The following is a 23,375-nucleotide window of genomic DNA, read 5'->3' as shown; positions in this document are numbered from 1 at the left end:
GCAGTGCATTGTGGTGCAAAAAACCTCAACCGACGCGATGTACTTAAGCAGCGTAACTTAATCCCGGCTACAAATTGCAATTAATTGAAAACCGATCGAAGCACCGGGAATGCAATGCACTGCGTAAAGTTGGCGGATTGGTCAGCAAGTGGTAGGGGCACCTGTTATACACTGCTGCTAATAGTCAAGCATGCAATTGCACTTGTGTGTGTGTGTAAGGCTTTTGTAGGCTTCAAATTGACTGCAAATTGAAAAGCAAAGTGGCGAGCAATGACAGAAGGGAATTTAATCGAAGGCAACATTCAAGAATGTCACAAAGAATTCGACGATTATGCAAAGTGGCGATTACGCATAGCGGCATATTTGTAAACTAAGCAGCATTACATGTTGCCAATTCACTTGTCAAAGGCATAGCGTGAATTCCTCAAAGCATTACTATTGCATTGTAATTTAAATGCAAAGCAAGTTGAGCACTAATTTAAAGCTGTGGGGTTCACGGTATTTGCCATTTTTGAAATTCGCTAAGAATGGTTGGATACACCTGGAAAGATTGCATGTATGTTGGACACAGTTGTAGAGTTACTTACTAATATATAATTTTTTTTTATAATTTGATATTTTCTGGATATTGTACCAAACCAATTTTTTCCGGGAAATTGAGTGGTAAGTTAAATAATTGTATTCTCCGAATTTCGAAGTTAGTCTCCAAAACTAAAATATTCGGAATCGAATTTCAAAAAAAGACTTTTTAGAAATATTTAATTGCCCTTGCCCTTTCCTTTGATCTTTTTATTGATTCAAAATTTTATGGGCAATTATTCTGCGTTTCTACATACACACACAATCTTTTAATATACTTTAAATCGCTGTTTGTGCTTTAATCAGTTAATTTGTTAATGCCTAAACAAATGAGATCTAAAAATGGATCACATCAAGCAAAACCAAAACAAAATCACATCCGCTTCAATAAAACAACCCCCAAGACTTGGAAAACACATCTGAATGGATGATAACACATCAAAGCATTTAGCATTCAATCGCTGATTAACACACTGGTGCTGCACTGGTCTCAAAATTAATAATGAAATTAAGATATTTGCTGCTCCACCTTTTGAAGCTTACAATAACATACAAAACAATAATGCTAACAAGATTGTTGGAAGAAGAATGAGAACTGGCATTCCATTTTTCTTAAAAAGTTCACACAATATAGCCAACCGATGCTTTGAGTGTGTAAATGGTGAAATAATAATATAAATATTCCTTTAACCGGTACTTACCATGTGTGGGACTGTGAAAAGGCAAACGTTGTGGCGCCCATGGCCAGCCTGGAGGACACAACGCGGCATAACGACCAGCTAGAGCACCCCATTGTGATATGAAACCCAATCTGTAATTAAGAAAAACGAAGAAGTTGAGTTTATTGCTATTAGTGATCGACAAGGCGTACATATACTTATTTTTAGATAATTATCATTTATTATTTTTTCATTAAATATAATTAGTACTGAGTCACTGCAATGTGGCACGGTTTAATAAAAAATAAATGTAACCTTTCTTGAACCTCTTTTTTCTACAAACTAATATCTACACAATAATTAGTTTATACGGATAGGATATCAAAACATATCCAATTGTAAATAAAAAGTTTAGGCGGAAACCAAATAAATCCAATCTTAAGTAAATAATTCCCTAAAGTCCAAATATAAAGGGTGCTCATTTGAACATGTGGTTTTAAAGAAGAAATAAAACACATTCCAACGAACAATTTCTCCTTCTTCCGGAGAAAGTCTGCTCAAACTGATTATAAATCAAGAAACAGCTGCCAAAAAGACCAACTCCGAAGAAATTAATGCCTCATTGAAAACTACACACTTTAAAAACACCCGATAGAAGTGTATTTGCATTTCTTTCCAGATGAAGGAAGAACGGTGTCTTTATAGTCAATATTTTCCCGAGTAAGTTCATCCCTTGTACAAATTACTTAAACGCTCAAACCCAAACACACGAGCACTTAATAGCTCCTCCCCATTTGGCGCACACTATACGTTCTGTTTGCTACTTGCTCACATCCCTCATAATCAGCCGCTTCCCCTCTCGCCAATCGGCACACCAATCTCGAACAGCTTCTTTGCATTATGGCGCATTTCCGATATTCAGCGCAAAAGAGCATCTTAATAAATACATTTTATTTATTTATATCATGTGCTAAATCAAACTCTCAACTCGAATCATTCAAGCGCACACAAACAACGAACGCCACGAAAGCCAAAGATGTTGTGGCAGCCAATGCAGGGCAGAGAGTGTGGGTGTGGATGGCACTGTTGGTGGGGTAATTGAGGGTTGCGCGGCGTTTATGAGGAAAACTTTTGCAACTTGTGTGTGTATGTGTGTGGTTAAGTCTGATGGAGTCGGGAGTGGAGTGTGGGTGGTAGGTTTCTGATTTCTAATGGTTGAGGCACTTAAGTGATTTCGTTAAAGCGGGCATACTTCCTGCAGCAGCGCTTTCAAGGGGTGCTTATACTGTCAGCGAGTGTTGTCCGGATACGGGTCGATAAGCGCGGGCAGAGGGGTTAGTTGGTTTTGTATGACAGCTTATAAAGTAGACTGTTGATTGAGATGTTTATCTTATTGGCTTTGATTTTATTTTTACCTTTCACTGAAATGCTGGAGGGCAGAGCTCAAAACACATACATACTGCCCCAATTAGAGATATGTATGTTCTGTATACAGTTGGGAAACAAATAATAGTAGTCGAATAGGCATATAAAGTTAATATTATAATAAATTCGTGTAATTGATAGAAAAATACCGCTTAAATTTATTCACATATTTACCGATGGATAACCTGTATTTTGCAGTTTCACACTAATTTCGTTGAATTTTCGATGGAATACTATTATTTTCACCACAGCTGTAAATTATTGTATCAAAATCTATTTTATCAACCACATACCAGCTTATATACATACATATATGTATATACACCTAAGCACAAAATTTATCCTCCAAAGCTACCCTTTTTTCCACTAAGAAAACGGTTACACTTCAACTTCTGCTAAGACAGCCAAGCCTTTTACTACTTTTACTTCTTATGTGTGTAATATGACTTCTTAAATCACCAAAATTAATCTGCAATAACGAGTACACAAGAAAAAATAAAACTAACATTTTCCGTCGCTTTCTTATATTAATCGTGAATTTTTTATCGGGTTTACGCTCTGTACTAAAACATTTTGCACGCTTCAAAATAATTCTACTTCTCAAGAGTCGACACATAATTGCGCTTATCGGAATCCATCCAATTAAGTTTGTCTTTTATTTGAATTTCCGCTCAACTCAACAGATCACATGAGTTTTGAATTACCTGGTAGCGCTACCAGCGTTTTTGTTGTTATTTTATAAGCCAATTTTAATGCGATAAGCTGTCACTTTTGGCTTTTCGTACTTTCATTGACATTTGAATGTTAAACGCTTGACATTTTTGCGACGAATTCCCACAAATATTTGTATCTACTTATTCATTTACGCATATACTCGTATACATATAAACATATGTACATACAAAGCACCCAAATGCATACTAAGAAGTTCATACTTATTCTGTTAGTAGGATTTCGCATAAATGAAATGCCAAACACTTAAAATACAATACAGTAAATAATTAATTTCCCACAAACCCTCCGCACTTTCGCTTGCATTTAATTATTTGTCGATTTCGATATTACACCTTTCCCTCAACAACTGTAACCATATTCCTACTTGGTGTATCTTATTTTTTTCACTTTCGCACGTTTCTCAGTTGCTTTGCACCTGCTTTCGAGTGCAATTTTAATACACAATTAAAGCCAACAAAAGTCAACTTTAAAACGTTTTATGTTGCATTCCACGCCAGTCCAGCCCACCAAACGCTTGCCAAACCCCATAGAACCCGCACAACAGCCCAGTTTCATGTTCCCACGCACACCACTGGGCAACGGCACCATCCTGCGGCATTCCGTTAACCCTTCTTGACCGTATAGCTATTGACCCGTATAGTCTGTCTCTTGCAACTGTGATTTTTATACGTTTCCACCAACACTCACCTGCCGTGCACTTCCACCACCCACCCGGGTCAATGTGTTCTTTACCATTATTTATTTCGGTTTATTTTGTCTGCTTTGTATTTTTTAGTCTGATGCAATTTCTCTGATTCGCTAGCTTCTGCTGAAGTCTTTCTAGCCCGGCGAACTGGTCAGCAGTAAATTACGACATTCGCATTGCCCTGACCTCTTTCGCTTTGGCCAAGGTAACAAAATACCGGCAACCAACATATAAACAATGTAGTCCGAATTCTAAAAAACGAATCACCGCTAAATGTCTGAGTGCAAAAGGAAAAAATAAACACGATATCAGCAATAAAATGTTCGGGAAAAAGCTACCGCGCTGTAAATAAATCAATACTCTTCCATATCAATTTTCTATAGGCGGCTTGGCAATGTTGGCAACATTACAGTAGCTTTCCGAAATAACGAATATTCATTTTAACGAAAACCGCTTATAACGAACATGCAAATTTGTTACATTGAGTACCTTAAATAACGAACATCGAGAATTTGTAAGTACTCGGTTTAACAAACAACACTTCGGAAAACTACTGTAATTGCACTTTCATTACTTACTGAAAATACTAATTTTGAATATGAAATGAAAACTACTTTTTAATAACTGTCCTTAAGTATTTCTTTTTATTAAAAGCCATAAAGAAAGAGAGAGCATTATATTGAATATTTTCACATACGGCGAGAGCAGACAATGGAACAGGTATTGAGTTCAGGTCCAGCCAAGTATTAAAATTCAACACCCGATTTAGAATTATTAGAAGACCAGTTGATTGTACAGAATTTTGTTATTGCAGAGACTAACTTAACTTAGTTTTCTACTACTTTTTTTGTTTGTCTGCATACAAACATATTCACGAACTTTCACAACTACAAAGCCCTAAGCAGTTATTACAGAATGTTAGTCTATCAGCGCCGTAAAGTTTTCTTCCCCAGAAGGTGCAAGCAATACAAAAGTGGGTTGAACAGTTTTTGAGCAATCATAAAGTGGATTGCGAAAAACAATTACAACAACTAGCAGAACAACAAACAGCTTAGCGTCAAGTGGAAATTATGGCATTTGTGGGGTTTCATGAAGCGTTCTTCATGTGCTGAACGAGTTCATGTTTACATCGTCAATTTAGAAAGAGCTTATTGAAAGGCTTTTATTTACTCTAATAGACAAGGAATAAAAACCAAACAACAATGCATGCATGTGCAAGTGCGAGTGCAAGACAAACTATTTGCGGAATTATCTAACTGTTACTAAAATTTTTGCCTTTGTTTATGCAGAAGAATTATAAACTCAGCACTTTAGGAGCGCTTGTACTTACATATACTGATACAAAATATGTGTTAAGATTTCTTGAATATAATATTTTATTGCTTTAAACTCTCATTTTTAAAGATACATATGCATATACATACTATATTTTTTGGAAAAAGTAAATTATTATTTCCTTATTTTCCTTATTTTAATTTCTCTTTAACAATCCACTACTTGACCACATGAAAGTATTATACTACTTGCGGCCCTTGTACCCCGACTCTTTTGTTGCCTCACTGAACCCAAACAAATATATTGCTAATCACCGAACAATACTAATGCCAGAGCCAAAAAGACTAAATGAAAATGTTGCCAAATGTCAATGCAATATTTACACCACACACACACAATCATGCCGACATCAAAAAAGTATATTAGAAGGGATCTGCGCACAATGGTCCAGGTACGCAATCATTATTTTGAAAACTATTTTACTACTACATATGAATGCATGCTTGTTTATGGCTCACAAGCTGTATGCGTAATCCCGCTTAATGACGCTAGCATTTTTCGCCCAGGGCAACAGAGTCATTCAGGAGGAAAAATTGTAGTACTTAAGCCGCTGCTAATATTTTGATATGCTGTGGTTGCTCAAGTGCTACTCACATAATACGCATATGTACTATACTATATTGGCACATAGGTAGCAGTTGGCCCGCTGATTAACCCGCAACTTGACGGTGTCCCAGCATGTTAGCGCTTGAATACGAAAATGTCAATGACGTATTGAATATTTATATTTATGTAGTTATATTTAAATGCACACACACGTATCTGGACATACATACATAATAAGAAGTGCCTTTAAGTATCTAAAAGTGTGCGAGCGTGTTTGTGTGCCGCAGCTTATAGCAGCAAAGTTATTATAAATGCAGCCAATTACATTTAAATCTTGCATGCATGAACGATCTGGGTAATTTGAATGCTTAAATTTCTAATTTTAATTTTTACATTTACCCGCGCTTACACAATCACACGCAACAGCATTCAATGATTGCCTTTAATCGTAGACAATTGATTGCATTTGTAACAATATCCGATTGTGTGAGTGTAGCATTGAGCTAATTAGGATACGCCAGAGTGAAGCTTTAAGTGGATAGTTTGGCAAAATTACTAAATATGCTGTACTTTGCTACGTATCAAGAAGGAATTGCATGTAATAAATATCGCAGTTATACTAGAAAGAGACACATGCGCTTGTCTCGCTAGTTTATTCTTATAATAGCTGCCATGATATTGATTAAGTTGTCTTTAAAAATACAATCGATTTATTTAATGACTGTCCTTCATTTAATTATTGTTAATTTCGCTTTAAAAAGTTCGAATACAACTTTAGATGTTCACTTAAGGGATATGTTGATTTCAAATTTTAAAAATTTACAAAAAAGTTGTCTTATTAAATAGTGTAATATGTTTAAAATATTATCCAAAAATATTAAATCAATCCGAGTAAAATTCTAAGAGATATACCAGTTGGAAGTTCCGTCCAACAGGGCACGTCAGTTTGAATGTAAAACTTTAATCTTAACTAATTTTTGTAATTCGGTGGATACGATTTTTCGAAAAGTTATGAAGTGATTTTGTTCAAATTTTACAGACATCTCTGATATAACAATATCTAGTTAATGAACGAAGGATATTTTTTTTATTATTACAACTAATTTTTGCGAGCCAATATATGCCGAAAATTTGACCAAAAAAGTGAGTTTTTTATTAAAAATCTGTCAAAAAATTCATATTTGAATATTTTCTTTGTTCCTTCGTCCATTAACTAGATTTATCAATGTGCTATCGAAATATGATGAACCAATCATCATATCTCATGTCCACCGCAAGACCTTTTTTTGCACACGACTGTGCTTTTGGAATTTACAAATAAATATTTCACAAAATACTGTTTAAAGGAGTATTTTTTATACGCGAAATTGTTCAAATGAAATATATGATTGCATATAGTATGTATAAAATTCAAAAAATACGAACTTACTGAATAAATACTATGATATGTTAATTCATTAAATATATTTATATGTACTTCTTCCAGTATATTTGTAAATGCCACACCAACATAGAGGGTGATGACATTTAGTCATTGCTGTGACATTTACCAACCGGGCGCACGAAAAGACGAAACCCAAACGAAGTTGGTGCGGCAAAAATAACGGCTGTTTGGGCAATCACAACACAAATCATTGTTGTTTTTAGCTAGTGCTCAAGGCGACCGGTGGTTAGTTGCAGTTTTGTTCTTCTGCTGGGGGGACTCGTGTTAATAGCCGCAAATCAACATGGCCACCGCAGCATTTCCGCCTCGGATGTCAATACGGCTGTGTGCCTATGCCCGCAGGTAAGCAAAAATACCCGCAATAAGCTCTGGATTTATTTCACATCATCCTTCAGACAGTTTTGGCTGAATTAATGGCAGCTACTTTGGTAACATTGCTGGCTACATTCAAATTGTTGGGGTCGCAAGACTTATTGTTTTAGCGGCGCGTGGCCACGGGCAATATTTTCACAATTTGCTGTGAATTTTGGTTGACATTAGCTGATTTAAATGCGCGTAATTAGCACAACAAATAGCTACAAGCTGTACTACTAGTAAAATAAAGTCACAGAAGTGACATTTTAACCTGCGGCGGCGCGGAGAAAATGTCGGGTAAGTGAATAAGAGATAAAGTAGCAGCATTATTTAAATAATGTACGTTTCTTGAGTGGAAATTTTGTCTGCTTTACTTTTGATGCTTTAGCTATTCATTTCTTTTTTTTTTTACCTCCGAAGCCCTAAATAAATCAACCGCAAATTATCACAATTGACACATAATTTTGAGATTATCTTGCAACACTTGCAATATTAATTTCTCAACTGCACGTGCCAGTGGCGACACGCCTTTTTTCCCAAAGGGGCTTTGGAAACCGCATAAAACAGTAACAGTGGTTCTTTCCAATGGCACGCCTCAAAACAGATTTTAATCTTTCATACTTTTGTGAGAATCAAATTTTTAAATTGAATTTTATACGCCAATCACGCGTAGCGAGTGCGTTATGTGCCTTTCGTCATCGATAAGCATCGCGAGTCAATTCACAAATTGTCAACCCAAATCGAAAGACTGCTCGACTGTCTGCCAGTTTATCTAAAAGGCAGTCCGGAATTGGACCAAGTTGAATGAAATCAAGATCAGTGTTTGATTTCCTAAGCGAAATACAATATTTCCATTAACTTGCAATGAAGGCCACACATTTTATTTCAAACATATTTATTTCTATGCCCTTGAATAAATACGCTTATGTGGTGCATATGCACCAATATTACTTTGCGCGAATGTTAATCTCATCTGAATAAGCTTATTTTGATGTATACTCGCTCAAATAACATCACAAATGTATGCCGAAAGTACCCCTCCGACCCCTGATTTAAGTAATGCAGCAATCGGGGCTTGTATACTGGTGTCTGTTGCATGTTTGTGTGCATTGAGCAGCGTAAAGCATAGCACAGCAATTGGATTGTAATTATGTGATAATTACAAATGTAAACGGACAAAATTGTAAAATATGCGCATACAAGAATGAACATACATACAAACAACATATTATACACACACAAAAGGCACACGGTAGTAAATATGAGTGCGTCGCTCTGCGTATCCAGCTGGAGTGTGCAGCAGTGGTACATTACAGTTGTGCAATGAAAAATAGCACTTCTTGTGAGTCGGTGAACTGATTTACCAATATAATTATTGGAATGAAAATATAAACATAGATGTGTTTAAGCATATTTTTAATAGAAAGTACACAATCTAACTGCGTAATACTTCAGTGAAATGGGGTATTCTAATTATATATATATATATCTAATTATAACTAGAGAGTAAATCACACACTAATTTAACGATCACTCGTCACTGGTTCACTGATTACTCGTCCACATATTTAACTTAAAAAACAAAAATTCTATTAACAAATACTAATTATTTAATTGTTACAGCCGATACCATGAAATAAATGTAAATGTGAAAAACTTCACTATATAATAATCGCTGGCGACACTCAAATTTGTGTGCTCTACTCATTCAGAATGCAATTTTCCTCAGCACAACTGCTGAAGCAAAATATCCCTTGAATATAGTATATCACATAGAGCTGAGATTCATTTACGAATTTTTGTGATTTTCAATGGTTACATACACATACATATATATGTATGTACTAAGTATGTTTAACTTGCTTTTTGGTGTTTCTTTTTCAGCCCGACACCCTTCACAATGTACACCGTTGGTGGTTGCTTAGGTGTTTCCTACGATCCTTGCTCATTCGGCAATTCTCGCTGTCTAATCTTGTACTCACCTCTAACTCAACTCATCTCGCTTCAGCTTAACTTGATGGCTGGAAGTCCAAAAATAACTGCCATTTTTATCCCTGTACTCATGCTGTACTTATGTACAAACACTCTCATATAATAGTGTTCATTTGTGAATAAGTATGTAAGTCTCATGTTTGCATGTTCGTGCACATTCTCAACAATATTAAATTACATACAGATAAAGGCTTTGTTGCATTTTAAGGATTCGTGGAGCTATTTTACCGTTAACTCGGTTGTACATACGTAGACTCTTGCAACCGTGTGGAGTGCACTTTTGAATATTCGGTTTTATTTAGTTTTATTTGTGCTTTCAGTTTTTCGCACTCGAATTCATTCATTGGCATGAGATGGTTGAATTAGTAAGATTTTCATTTTATTTGCATTAAATTGACAGAGCATATTCCATTGTTAAACTTTTTAAAAGTTTTTACAATCGCTATAAAATTGTTCTACACTGCTTGACAGTCAATGGGGGCGTTAATGGAACTAACAACTAACAGTGCCTGATTTGATAAAGAATTAATTTTCGAATTTCCCATTTTGATGACATTGGTTTATTAGAGAGATTGTAAATATTATATACCGAAATGTCTTAGTAAAAAGCCTCCTTCGGTGCATGCTCTTAGCAAGAAATCTAAATTTGCAATTTATATTAATCTATAACAGCCGACCTGAAACCAAAACTTTAGAAAATTCTTTCTTTTCGAAAATTTCTTCCAAAAAATCAAAACCTCAAATAAATTGTAAGAGCTTACAATAAAAAATTTAATTATTAATACCAATATGAATATTTTTGAGGTAGATGTTTATTGAAATAAATACAAAGAAATATATGTTGAAAATCTCCGATTGCGATTGAGATTACGGGCATCACACTTAAAACCCTTTGAACCTAACACTTTTTCAGTTAAGGCTTTGATTTTCACCAACTCGCTCGGATCTCAAATGTATCAACCTAAGTTCATCGAAAGTAGGCGAGAAGGTATTTACACTTCGCTTTTTCTACACAACTATTTGTACATATATTAAATATATTCCGATTTCAGCGAATATGTGACATAACTATTGTTTAAAAAAGGTGAAATAATTGTTAAGAAAAAAATTTAAAATTAATTAGGTTTCAATGAAAAATAGATGAATAAAGCACTAAACAATTCGAAAACAAAAATTTTTGGATATATTGTTTATTCTCATAGTCCGTTCAGATTCTACGTCAAATGACGGCTGCCAGAGTTGTATGAAAAGCATTTTGCGTTTTGATTCAAATGTCTATATAGTCTTATTAAGGCAAGAGTTTTCGAAATACTAACTTTTGAAATCGAGAATTCATTTACATTTTAATAGAAAATATATTGCTTTTCCGGTTTTATCACGGTTCAATTAACATAAATAACTTATTTTTGACGATCAATTCCATCAACACTAAACTCCGAGCTATATTTGCCAATGTTTTATATATACTAATTTTTTTTTGTTATTATCTATACATACGTCAATTAGTGGGTCACAAGCTGATTAATGTGCACGAAAACCCAATGCATATAGACTTAATTATAAGCATTAAATTACCAAAAATGAGCTGAACATCTGATCAAAATTTAATTAAACTTCCTAATTTCGTATTCCAGTGCCTATATACATACATATGTATGTATGTAGTTATGTTAAATATCCTTAAGTTGTACGGCAACGCGATTGCAGGTCAACGCTAACTAAAAGCAACAATAATCGGAATTTACGCACCTATTAAGAGCCAACTGCTGCCAGCCGTTGGGCTCATTAATAAATTCCATATGGAAAAAGAACAGAAAGTAAGAGGGCGAAAATAAAACATTTCGTAATCAAAGATCATATTACGTCAAGCGATTAACGAATGTGTTGAATTAAAAAAATGTTGCACTTAAATTATCTCCCCCACCGGACTAAAACGGAATATTTACATACATATTCTTATGCAACCGAGTACTCATGTGTATGTACATATGAACGTGTGGTGATCCTTTGGTAATCCTGGCATTCACTCCACCATTTATTTAAGCGCAATAACAACAATGCGATTTCGATAAGAAAAAAATGCAACAGTAAACAAAGAACTGAACTTAAAAAAGGGAAAGGGCGAAGTGGCCAGCGCTTGGTCATCCATCGCGGCGTCCGTACACCATGCACAACTGGTATTTTGACATTTGAGGCTTTAATAATGATCATTTTCATTTCATTAAACGCGTATGTGCGCACGCGCCCCTTCAACACTGGTCGCGTCTGCGCCAGCGCGTGGGTAGATAACGATCAGCAGCAGTCGGATGCGCCGTCGACGGTGCCAACAGTTGACTTTCCCGCATTCATGAGCACGAGCACGAGCCACCATGATCAACGCTGACTTAAGGCTTCTACTGAGTGTATGTTGTTGTAGTCGTACAACATTTTCGTGGATTTTAACTCATGAACAGTTAGTTGTTGAAAAAGCGTAATGCCAATTATATCTTGAGGGTATCAAGCCACTAAGGTGTAAATGTTATGCATTCCCCTGCAATTCAGTGTCATGGCGCATGCGTGACTCGTTGGCGCTTCGCTTGACGTGTGTTTGCGCAATGAAATTTTTATCATTTTATCATCTGAAAATTGTTTTTATTGTTTATTCATCTTGCGTGCAATCAATGGCGTCTTTGTTGGTTTATTTCATTTTCAGGTGGGCACATACACACACATACATACATACATAGTGCATTAATTTAATTTGGAGTTATGATTAATTTAAGCGCAAATAAGTCGTTGAGTTAACGTTTAGTTAATTTATCAACTATGCAATTTTTCATGACCGGTTTAATTAAAATGGTAGCAACTCCGGAGATGTGTTATGACCGTTTGTCAAATATGTTTACAGAACACGAAAAAGAAGAAGAAACTGTATTTAAACTTACATTGGTTAAGATTTTACTCATAAATAATAGTTTCGATCGAAGTAATAGGTATCTGCTATGGCCTCCGATTCTTTGAGGATATCTTCCCCATATGGAGGAGGTCTTATTTAGAATTCGGCATGTAGTGAGATATTTCTATTCTAACGCTACTCATAGAATCAAGTAACATCTAAGCCATATTTAAAAAATCTCTAGGGGATGCATCAATGGATATGACTGAAAACCATAGTCTAGTTCTCTTTAACTGATCATATTTTTACAAACTAGTTGATCACAATTTATCGGTTGCCTTCGTTGCCTTTCGTTGTTCACATAAACACTCCATCAAAAATAAATATCAGTATTTCTGAGCCTAATATCTTACAAAAGGCAAGAATCATATATAAAATATTAAAACAAAAACTTTGTAATATTAGTAAACCTTCAGCAATGGAAAATTCTTTAAAGACAATTTAAGAAATCCCATTTTCCAACTTTCTTCTTGTGGAATTTTAAACATTCTTTAATTTGGCATTATAGTTTCGATTTCTTAGCTTGTGTTTATACATACGTAAACTTACACCTACAGTACCTACCTCGAAAGCATTGCCGCATCTTGTGGGCCACCGACGCCTGGCTGTGGCAGTTGCGGTATCGGTGTGATCAGCGTTTGTGCGCTATGACTACCGCCACTCTTTTTCGACGGTTCACTGCGGCTAAGAATACTCGAAATGGAGAAACTTGTAAATCCATTGCCCGTTGTGACTTTACCATTTCCGGCCGCAACACTGCAACCGTTGCACGCCTCTCCACGGCCGCCCAACGCCATATTCTGACTACTGCCATTGCTATCGCTATTATTATTGTGATTCAAAAGCTTGCTATTGTTGTTATTATTATTTCCCGTTAACGAAGTAACTTCATCGTTGCCATTACGCTCCGGCGAATGTGGCGCCATAGCAGCCATAGCCGGCGGACTAAGTCGATCCACCGCCGCAGAAGCCATAGCCATATGCCCCGCCGTCGGTGTGACCACTGCGTGTTGCAGTAACTGTTGATGAGCAGGATAGGCCGCATGCAGATGTCCGAAGCTGTGTAAAGCGTGATGCAATGCCACCGGATGACCGCTTAGGCTGCTAAGGTGATGCTGCAGGTGATGGTGCAGCACCGTCGGCGGTACAGCGGACAAAGCTGTGGTGGTCGGGCTGTGGAAATGACTATTGGAAGTAGGTGTGCCGGCGGCAGTAGTTGGCGTTGATGTCGTCGTTGGCGTACTTCCGTTGGAGGGCGCTGGCGAAGCTGAGCGTAAAGGCGTATCGCTGCCATTACCACAGCCAGCCGGACTGGGTTCCGGGCTGGACACTACGCTGATGTCAACTTCAGCCTCAGAGGAAGACATTTGGTTTGTGTTATAAACTCTCTTAGCTAAAGTTACAATTACTTGGTATCACTGGTTGTTTTTGTTTTTTTTTTTTCTTTCACTTTTATCAAAGTTTTAAACGAAATGCATCAATTGCTTTACGTGGAACGAAGTTTCAGCACAATCACTTCAGCTAATCACAAATTTGCAGTATATTTTGGAGTTTCATTATGTTCGCAAGATTCTACCGAAAATACACATAAAATAGTTGTTCTTGTTAAGTAAACGTATTATTAAATAGTATTTCGTTTTTAATGTATTTCAGAAAGAACACACTTGGAAAACACTTTCAGTTTAGCACAACAATTATTTAGCCGCGCGTATTCGTATACCCGCAATAATGGTTAGGACGTCTTCACCGTTTCATCTATGCTTCGCATTTAAATTGAAAATTTGAATTCAAAACTTCATCGTCCTCGACGCAGCTCGATGAAAAGTGTTCTGTTTCACAGCATGCATTCGACCGCCGCCCGCCTGACTATGCGATTGTCTCTATGACTGTGTGTCTGTCCGGCTGCTGGTTGGTTTATTTGTTTGTTCTTAGGCGATCGCTTAGTTTTATTGTTTTCCACGATTTAACCCCCGGTCGTTTGAGTCGCTCTGCGAACCTGTATATTGTATACTTTGTCGCCACGCTGCACAACTAGAACTGAGGTGGTTGGTCGGAATTCTTTTGGTCTTTGCGCTAAAATGGTTCTCCCCGGTTTTGTGCCAACGCATATACACACATGAATGGTATCTGAAATCGCTCTACATAGTAGAACCCTTGACATGCCGCATTGCGTTAGGAGGGTTGTTCGCATATTGCAAATTGTTCGCGGGGCTGAGTGTCGTTGCTCACACACACACACACACATCAACAAACAAAACAACACCGCGCCTCTTTCCACTCAGCCAACCTATGAAAAACTCAATGTAAAGAATGTGTGCGAAAGAATAAACAATATCACTTCTAACTTGTCGTGCACTGCCTAGCAAGGGGTTGGTTAGCTGGTTGGTCGGTTGGCTGTGTTTTAATTCCAACCTTCATAGCGGTTGCCACACGGAGCGACTCACTCCTTCTTGTTGTTTTCTGCACAGTACGTCCATTATCTATTTTTCTCCAACAGCAATTGCTCTGCAACCGCATCAACACTTTTTAGCATTTAATTGTTGCTACAGAAAATATCAAATCGTCTGTTTTCCTTACATTTAAGTAAGTTAGTAAGATTTCAGTACCCTGCCAACCCCCATACCGCAGCCCTTACACTCGCTATTGGTTAAATTCTAAAGGATACGTAATTGCTGTTTTATTTCCAAATCGTCCCCTAGATACGTGAAGCATGTCGAAACGCTTTGCCATACAACTGTCGGAATGGGAACCATTGACTTGACGGCGCTAGCCAGCCAGTCATGCAGCCAGCGAATCAATCAATTCACATACAAAGGTCAAGTGTGACACTATTAAATTATACACAAAAGATAGTTTGAACATTCTGGCGGCGCTAAGCGTTGTGCACAAGTGGTCAGAGGGGATGTGCTGGAGCGTATGGCATGGAATTAAATCAAATTGTGGAACATTTCTATTTATACAAGAAAGATTGAACTAGTGTTGAGGGGAATGATTGAGTCTACATTCTAAAATATTATACAACATGTTTTCGTTTTATTCCAAGAAATCTTTAATTTCATACATTTGTATGGTTATATGTACATAGATCAAGTGGTATATAAATAGTTCTCTTTTATTATAGTTCAACTGGTATCATTGGGAGTGAGGATATTGACATAACACATCATAAATATAAATAGAAATGTGTTTTAAGTAAATTTAACCGTTTTCTCGATCTTCAAACATAACGTTTTTTTAATTTATTCCATAAATATATATGTACATATATAAGAGTATGAAGGTTTGGTTGAAAAGTGCAAACAATTATGGTATTTAAGAAATGGGCATGTATGGAATATTCGCAATATTTCTGAACTGTATTAATAAATAGCAAATATTGTCGATATTATATAGTTTATAAAGTATCAGTTTATCTATTATTATAGTATCGATGAATATATTAGCATTTGCATTTACACCATTTCTTAAATGTTTGGTCATGGTATTCCTCTACGTAATTGAACTTTCATATCTCGAACTCTTGAATTGGCAAAAGAAGAAAAATTTCGAACAAATTTCCAAAATTAAAATTTTACTATCGAGGCAGAATTTCAAAAGAGTCCCTAGGCGATCAAAAATATGATATTACACTTAAAGATTGTATAAATTTATTTAAAAAACCACAGAATACATGTTATAACGTATGTACATAAAACTGTATGCAAATTAAATAAATCAAATTGTGTATAAATCTATATTTTACAGCTTTTTGAAAAATTTTCTTGGATTATGGTTATTCGAGTTAGGGAAGTTCAACCGTACTTTTATATTACATATTTATTTATATTTATTTTCATATCATAAAAAAGTACTTTTATAGAGAGACTATTCCTAAAAACTAATAGAGGGTTCAATACAGAGTTATATTGCTCTTAAACTTTGATATTATCGTATTCAACTTTGCCTTAGTTACAGAAAGTAAATTTTACTTATTTTTTAGGCTAGCTGGTAATTTATATTATGATAAATCTAAAATATAGAGAAAGAAATGTAAGTATGAATTTAATCGCATCAAAGATACCTAGGATTATACATATTATAATATGTATTAAAATTATAAAAATGATTAACACAAGCATCAACAGCGTTTTATCGTCCCAAAAGTATTAAGTCATAGAGTTTATGAGCATAAAAATTGTTTAAAGATAGAATTCATGCTGAAATCTCAAAGTATTTTTTTTCGTTTTGTAATATCACAACTTATATTTGAAAATAATCAGCACTAAAAACATTTGTACATACATAATTATAAATAGAGTCCATAAATCAATTTCAGAAAATATTCGATTGCGATTCAAGCACCACAAAAACTGTCCAACGTTTCGATTTCATTTTGTAATAGCTTCATGAATTTCCTTGCAAAGGAAAGGGAAGTGAAAATGAAACAGAGACCAGGAGAACTGTCATTGAGTGCGCATTTCATCCCTTTGTACAAATGACGAGCAGTGCTGCTACCCCGAAGAAATATATCACTCACTCGAACTGCAGCGTTCTTGCGCTCTCTCTCAATTTCCACTCTACCGAGAGTCGGAAAATCAAATTGGAATATTTCGCCTAACTCCTGAGCATTTGATATCCGCAAAAACAACAAGCAACTGAGTCGGTAAACTACAAAGCTGAACAGTAGAATAACTACGCTGTGAGAGCCATATGTCTCATTGAACGTTCTACTGAGTGCGGTAGGCGTATCCGTTTATAAAATGTTGCAACTCACAGAACCATCCAATCAGCTCTGACGCCTTACGCGGTTCGGAGAAAAGCTGCGAGAATACAAAGATAAAGGTTGGGAGCGGGAGAAGTACATTTCTTTCAGTAAGCACAACGTTACACTCACACCAGCGCCATATTTATTATCTTCTTCACTTTGTCCACTTCCACTTTGTAGATAGTGGGCCGTAGGAGGGATGGGCGACAGTAGCAAACGCCAAAGGGCGTACTGCTGAATAAGGTAATAAAACCAGTCAAACAAAGCCACCACAGCAGTACCAGCAGCAGCATCAACGCATGGTGCAGCGACGGTTCAAGTGGAGGCGATCGGAGGAAAAATGCGTAGAAATTCATGCGCAATTACATTTATCCTGTTTAGGATATTGCTTTGGTAAGTGCGTTTCAGAATGGAAACACTCGAAAGCATCATGTCGGTGTGTTTGTAACCAAGTTTGTTAGACAAGTGGGTTTTGGGGGAAAAAAACCACACTACTTAAAGTAATGGGTGTTAGAAATTTCGCCTGCGTATATATCGAAAATGGAAGTGAGGTTCTTAACACAGATGTAACAATAATAAAAATAACACCAACACCCCTAAAACGCTTTTTAATTACTCTATCTTACAAATCTGCTTAAAACCATTGCCAACTAAATACATATGTATGTACATAAGTAGTGTACCTAAGTATTTATATAGATTATATTACATGGTGTGCTTACATACATATCCCTCATACATATGTAACCAAGTAAATGAAGTATCTTCGAACGAATGATTATCTGTATCTTTATTGTGGTAGTGAAGTTCTTCCATCGAATTTCGTCTATATACCAAATTAAGTAATATTGTAAAAATAATACAAATGGTCATTTGATCGAATATCTCTTAAATTGTTTTTATTACTTTTTTACTTAATTTATATATGTACATCTATATATTTGGCGTAGAAACCGCTTAAGCGATTATAGCCGAATCGTCTTCTTTCTTTTTGGCGCCAACTGGAAACACCAAGTGAAGCCAGTGAAACCAGAGCTGGAGTGTTTTCATACATTCTTATAACATGACATAGCCAGCGTATCCGCTGTCTTTTTATTTATTGAACTATGACAATGTCGTCGTATAAATCGTACAGCTCATCGTTCCATCGTATTGCAGTATTCGCCGTTGCCAATGTTCAGAGGACCGTAAATCTTGCGCAAAACGTTTCACTCGAAAACCCCAAGAGTCGTCTCGTCGGATGTTGTCATCGTCCACGTTTCTGTGCCATACATTAGGACGGGAATAATGAGCGACTTGTGAAGTTTGATTTTGGTTCGTCGATAGAAGACTTTACTTTTCAATTGCCTACTCAGTCCAAAGCATCTGTTGACAAGAGTGATTCTGCGTTGGATTTCGAGGCTGACATTGTTTGTGTTGTTAACGCTGGTTCGGTGCTGTAACGCTCGTATTATTTTTTTCAGCAATAGATTGAAGAACTCGCAATATAGTCAATCACCCCGTCTGAAGCCTCGTTTGGTATCGAACGGCTCGGAGTGGTCCTTCCCGATCCTGACGGAGCTTCGAAACCTTCTGTAAATTGCCTCATCTTTTCATAAAATTTTCGAGAATTACTACATTACTCTTTCTTCTAACGTCTGCAAATGCTTCTCGCTTTCCTCTTCAGCTCTCGATATCTATCCCATCCGCACGTGTTGTTGTCAGGGTAGGCAGTTTTTTTTCTTGCCACTGCGAAACGACAATTATCATCGTACCAACTGGTTTGGCGTTGCCAAAGACCAATTGTGCAAGTAATAAATATCAAAAAACTTTAAAAATGTATTATAAACTTCTTCTGTTTATTTTCATTATAATATTTTTGTTCTAGCTTGCAGCTTTCTCTCTTTACCACGCCTGCTTTCCAATCCAAAATGCTCCTTCTTTCATCCTCTTCAGTTTCCGACATTTCTTTGACTTGTCGTCGGAAATAACATTTTCCACTTTGGAGATATGCATTGGGTTCGCTTTGTGATTCTAAAAACTTCATACCTACATACCCGTTCGTTGATATATGCAGACGCATATATGTACATACACATGCTCTACCCTCAGCTTTTAACCAAATCAATTCAATTTGATTTTGTAAATTTTCTTGTCTTCGAAGTTGCTTTCTCCAATTCGCTTAGGGAATGACGCTGTCAAGTTCCAAAGCTTACATTATTTATATCGATGTTCCATATCGGCTACCCTGTTTTATGCTACAGTTCAGTTAGTTCACATTGTTATTACAATTTGGCACGAGTGTTGGAAATTGTGTGTTTAGTTGTGCTCAGATTCGTATTTGCATTTATCCGTAGTGTCAGCACTCAATTCACCATAAATAACATCACAGAATATAGGTAAGCTGATAAACATGTACATATGTACGTATGTTTGTATGTATTTGCGTGCATACGTAAAAAAGCTCTAGAGCAAAAGCAGCGCCGCAAAATGTGCGGGTTTCAATATGTCCTCTTTTATCAAATGTGTGTAATTGTAGGTATCCGAGGTTATACGTAAATATGTTAACATTAAAAAAAATATATGTTTATAAAAATTGTCTTTGGTTTTTTCCCAGCTATCACCTTTCATATTCAAGAAATAAAGGTATTGGTTTATATTTAATCAATATAATTTATATTTCTAGAATCCTTAAGCAAATCTCTGTTTCTTAGATAAACCAATTCAATTCATACGAAATATTCCTACAATAAAGATAATATGACTAAGTTTTTTGATTTGTTCTGGATTTCATAGAAATAAGACCTTCAAGAATATATTGACAAGATTGTCCGATTGTTTGGAACAAATAGAACTTTTAACCTACGTCGTCTCTAGGTGTCCATAAAATCTATTGGTACCAATACAATATCTTTCATACCTTTTAATTCCGAATATACAAATATGTGTCATATACATACGCATATACTCCCGCTAATATAACTGTTTTTACTTGTGAATAGACAAATCCAAATTAATATTTATGTACACATGTATTCACATACGTAATTTAGATTTGTGGTAATGTAGCATGTTTTATAGGTTGGGTTGGAAGTTAGTGGTTAATAGTGTCAGATTCAGTGGTCAATGGATCTAATATCAATCGACAGATGAAACGATTTTTCAGCAAATTGCTTGACAATAAAAGTGAACATCGTAGAGACAAAATAGCAAAAATTAATGCCAAATAACCTCGAAGAAAAAGGAGAAAAGATAAACCCGCAAATCTGAATACATACATAGGAGTACATAAATAAGAGTATGAATACACATATTATACTCTTATGCTCTGAACACAAAATACGACAACACGACGTAGCCAGCGTCTTGAACATTTTGAAAACGGCAGCGACATAAGTACCAAACTGCAATTTCATTGTTGCCGTACTTTAACCTTTAATTTCAATAAAATTTACGTATTTAGCTCAAAGTGCAAAAATTGAATAAATAAGTCGATTTATTTATTTTAAATAATCAATTGTTATTACAGAATATATTAATTAATGACATATAATATAAAAGCTATTTTACACTTCTGCAGGCAAATAACGTCATACTTGTTAGAACTTTGAATAATTTTACATTTAACATATTAGTGGCAGCTCTACAGCGGCCATTGTCGTCGGCAACATTAGAAACATTTGTAATTGGGCAACAGCGACAACTTCAAGCCTGCTGTCGCGAAGTCGTGCTGTCGTCTAAAAAGCGGTGCCCATAAGAAGACAGATGTCGCTCATCGCTTGTCGTCGTCTATGTGTTTAGCGCATTAGAGATGCATAAATGCGGAAGAAGAGTATACACCCGCCAATAACCGCAACAACATAAGCAATTCCGTAGATGTGACCGGCGAGCGCATGCACCTAAATGACGCATGACCACTCGGGGAGTTGCAACTTTCATCGTCGCCACTTTAGCTTGTGGCTGGCTGTCCATACGAATTCCACTGCTCGAGACAAGCTAAGTGGAAATAAACACACACACATTCATGGCACAGTTTTAGCAAATTTTGCGCTTGTGTATGCTCTTGTTGCTGTTGTCTCTGCGCCAATGGCATTTAGCTGTTTCCTTTGAAAGTTTGGGCGTGCACACGCTGCACAGTGGTTCCGCCCATATGCCAAAAGTCACAAATTCTATAACAAAATATTTTGACAAAATTTTTACGAATTGTATCAAAAATTACCAAAATTGTATATGGTAAAACAGTTTTATCTGGAAATCTAACGGGACTTTCTAAAAATAGAATCAATTACGTGAGCACATGTTAATTTTCAAAGCGCAGCCAATACTTCTCAACTGAAGGGGAAATTAAAGTGGTTTGCCGAATATTTACGTTCCTGAATTTGAATGATTTTAAATGTATTTTTAAGTGAAAGGTATATATTTTATGTTCCAATATTAATAAAAGCTAATTTGTGTTGTGTTTTGTAACACATTTTTTCCTTCAAGGTCAAATTTGCCTTATAAAGTGCTATAACTAAGCCATAAATAAAGTTATGAAGAATTTGGTACAAAAGAACCCATAAGCATGAAAATGGAGAAAATCGGATTATAAACACGCCCACCTGCCACACAAATGTTATGTTGAAAACTACTAAATGTGCTTTCAGTAAGAAAAAATACCAGAAACCTAAAATTTCATGGTAAAGATGGCACAGAAGGGCTACACTCAAATTTGTACAGAAAATTAAAAATGGGTCCGCCCACTTATGGGTCAAAATCCAAATCTCAGAAACTACTCGACCAATTTCAACGAAATTCGGTTCATAACATATTTTGGCATCCCACTACTACAGTTTGAAAATGAACGAAATCGTTTACAACCGTTACACCACAATTTTAAAGTCCATCTGATACAAATACTGCATTAAGAATGTGGCATCGCCGGTGTAAAAATCGCCAAAATCGGACTATAACCTTTCAAGGCTCCAGATATGTAACATGAGGGCCTCAGTGCTCTTGGCTAATTTGGAAAATCTTCCAGATACGAACTTAGCCCATCCTTACTCGTTATTCATTTGTTTTTGTTAAATATCTGATAATTACGTTTTATTAACCTCGTATTCCCTTAATATATTAATATCTCTGTTATTACAATAAAATGAAAAAGTTTAAAACCGAAAAGTACAAAGTTATTATAACTTGTCTCGATTTCATAGCGATATCTCAACGGGAAGTATTTATGGCCGCGGCTTCATACAAGCGGAACCACTGTGCGGTGTGGTGTGGTTGTGTGCTTCAGCATTAGTTTAATGGTTTTCAAGTTGTATTCTGTATTGGCTTTCGTTTTGTTGTTGCTTATATGAATTTTAATGTTCCATCGTTCTTATATCGGGTGAAAATGGCAGCAGAAAGTTGGCACGTTGCTGCTGCACAAGTTCTATGGTACATTACGTTGCCATGTTTTTAGTTGAATGTTTCTGGTCTGCTTTCTGCTTTCTACTTTCGACTTTTATTTGTTTGTTTGTTTCTTTGCTGTTTTAGTTCATAACTTTTAGTCGACTTAACTTCAATTAGTTAGCAATTTGCGAATTTTGGATTATTTTGTATATTCATATGCATTGCTAGATATCTACATAGATACATGCGAATACACTTTATATATTACTGCATATGTATTAGTATGCATTTGACCATAGAGACCAAAACTGATTTGTTGTGGCATTCAAATGCTTTCGTCCACGAAGGAAAAGTGCAAATGTTCTTGTGACAATCCAAAGCTTTCAGGAGAGACATCGCAAGCAATTATCGAATACTCAAATATTTATTGATAAACGTTTGTCAATTAATAGTTGCTATTCAACTTTTGTTTTGTCATAGTTGTTATATATAATTCTAAATTTCCATTTCCATTGACTGAATAAATTATTTTTACATAATTTATGTGAGATTATACGTCTGCGCTTAATTATTGCGATATTGGTATT

General features: G+C 35.9%; 1 protein-coding gene across 3 annotated transcripts in view; it reads right to left on the bottom strand.

Annotated features, from left to right (window-relative positions):
- Positions 1-23,375, bottom strand: part of LOC105219690 (homeobox protein Hmx) — a 59,679-nt gene that overhangs the window by 3,682 nt on the left and 32,622 nt on the right. For 2 of the 3 annotated variants that reach the window (XR_008470641.1, XR_008470643.1), the window contains exon 5: positions 1,281-1,390. Coding sequence is in view for 1 of the 3 variants with exons in the window: in XM_029045259.2 (XP_028901092.2) it covers positions 1,281-1,390; positions 13,254-14,056 (913 nt within the window). In the remaining 2 variants the exon portion in view is untranslated. Of the gene's footprint in view, positions 1-1,280; positions 1,391-13,253; positions 14,800-23,375 lie in introns of those variants that run through there. The other variant, XM_029045259.2, reaches the window with a different exon arrangement.

The sequence above is a fragment of the Zeugodacus cucurbitae genome, chromosome 2, assembly GCF_028554725.1.
Source record: "Zeugodacus cucurbitae isolate PBARC_wt_2022May chromosome 2, idZeuCucr1.2, whole genome shotgun sequence".
Taxonomy (NCBI): domain Eukaryota; kingdom Metazoa; phylum Arthropoda; class Insecta; order Diptera; family Tephritidae; genus Zeugodacus; species Zeugodacus cucurbitae.
Note: the sequence above shows the minus strand (reverse complement) of the source record. Positions and strands in the feature narration are given on the sequence as shown.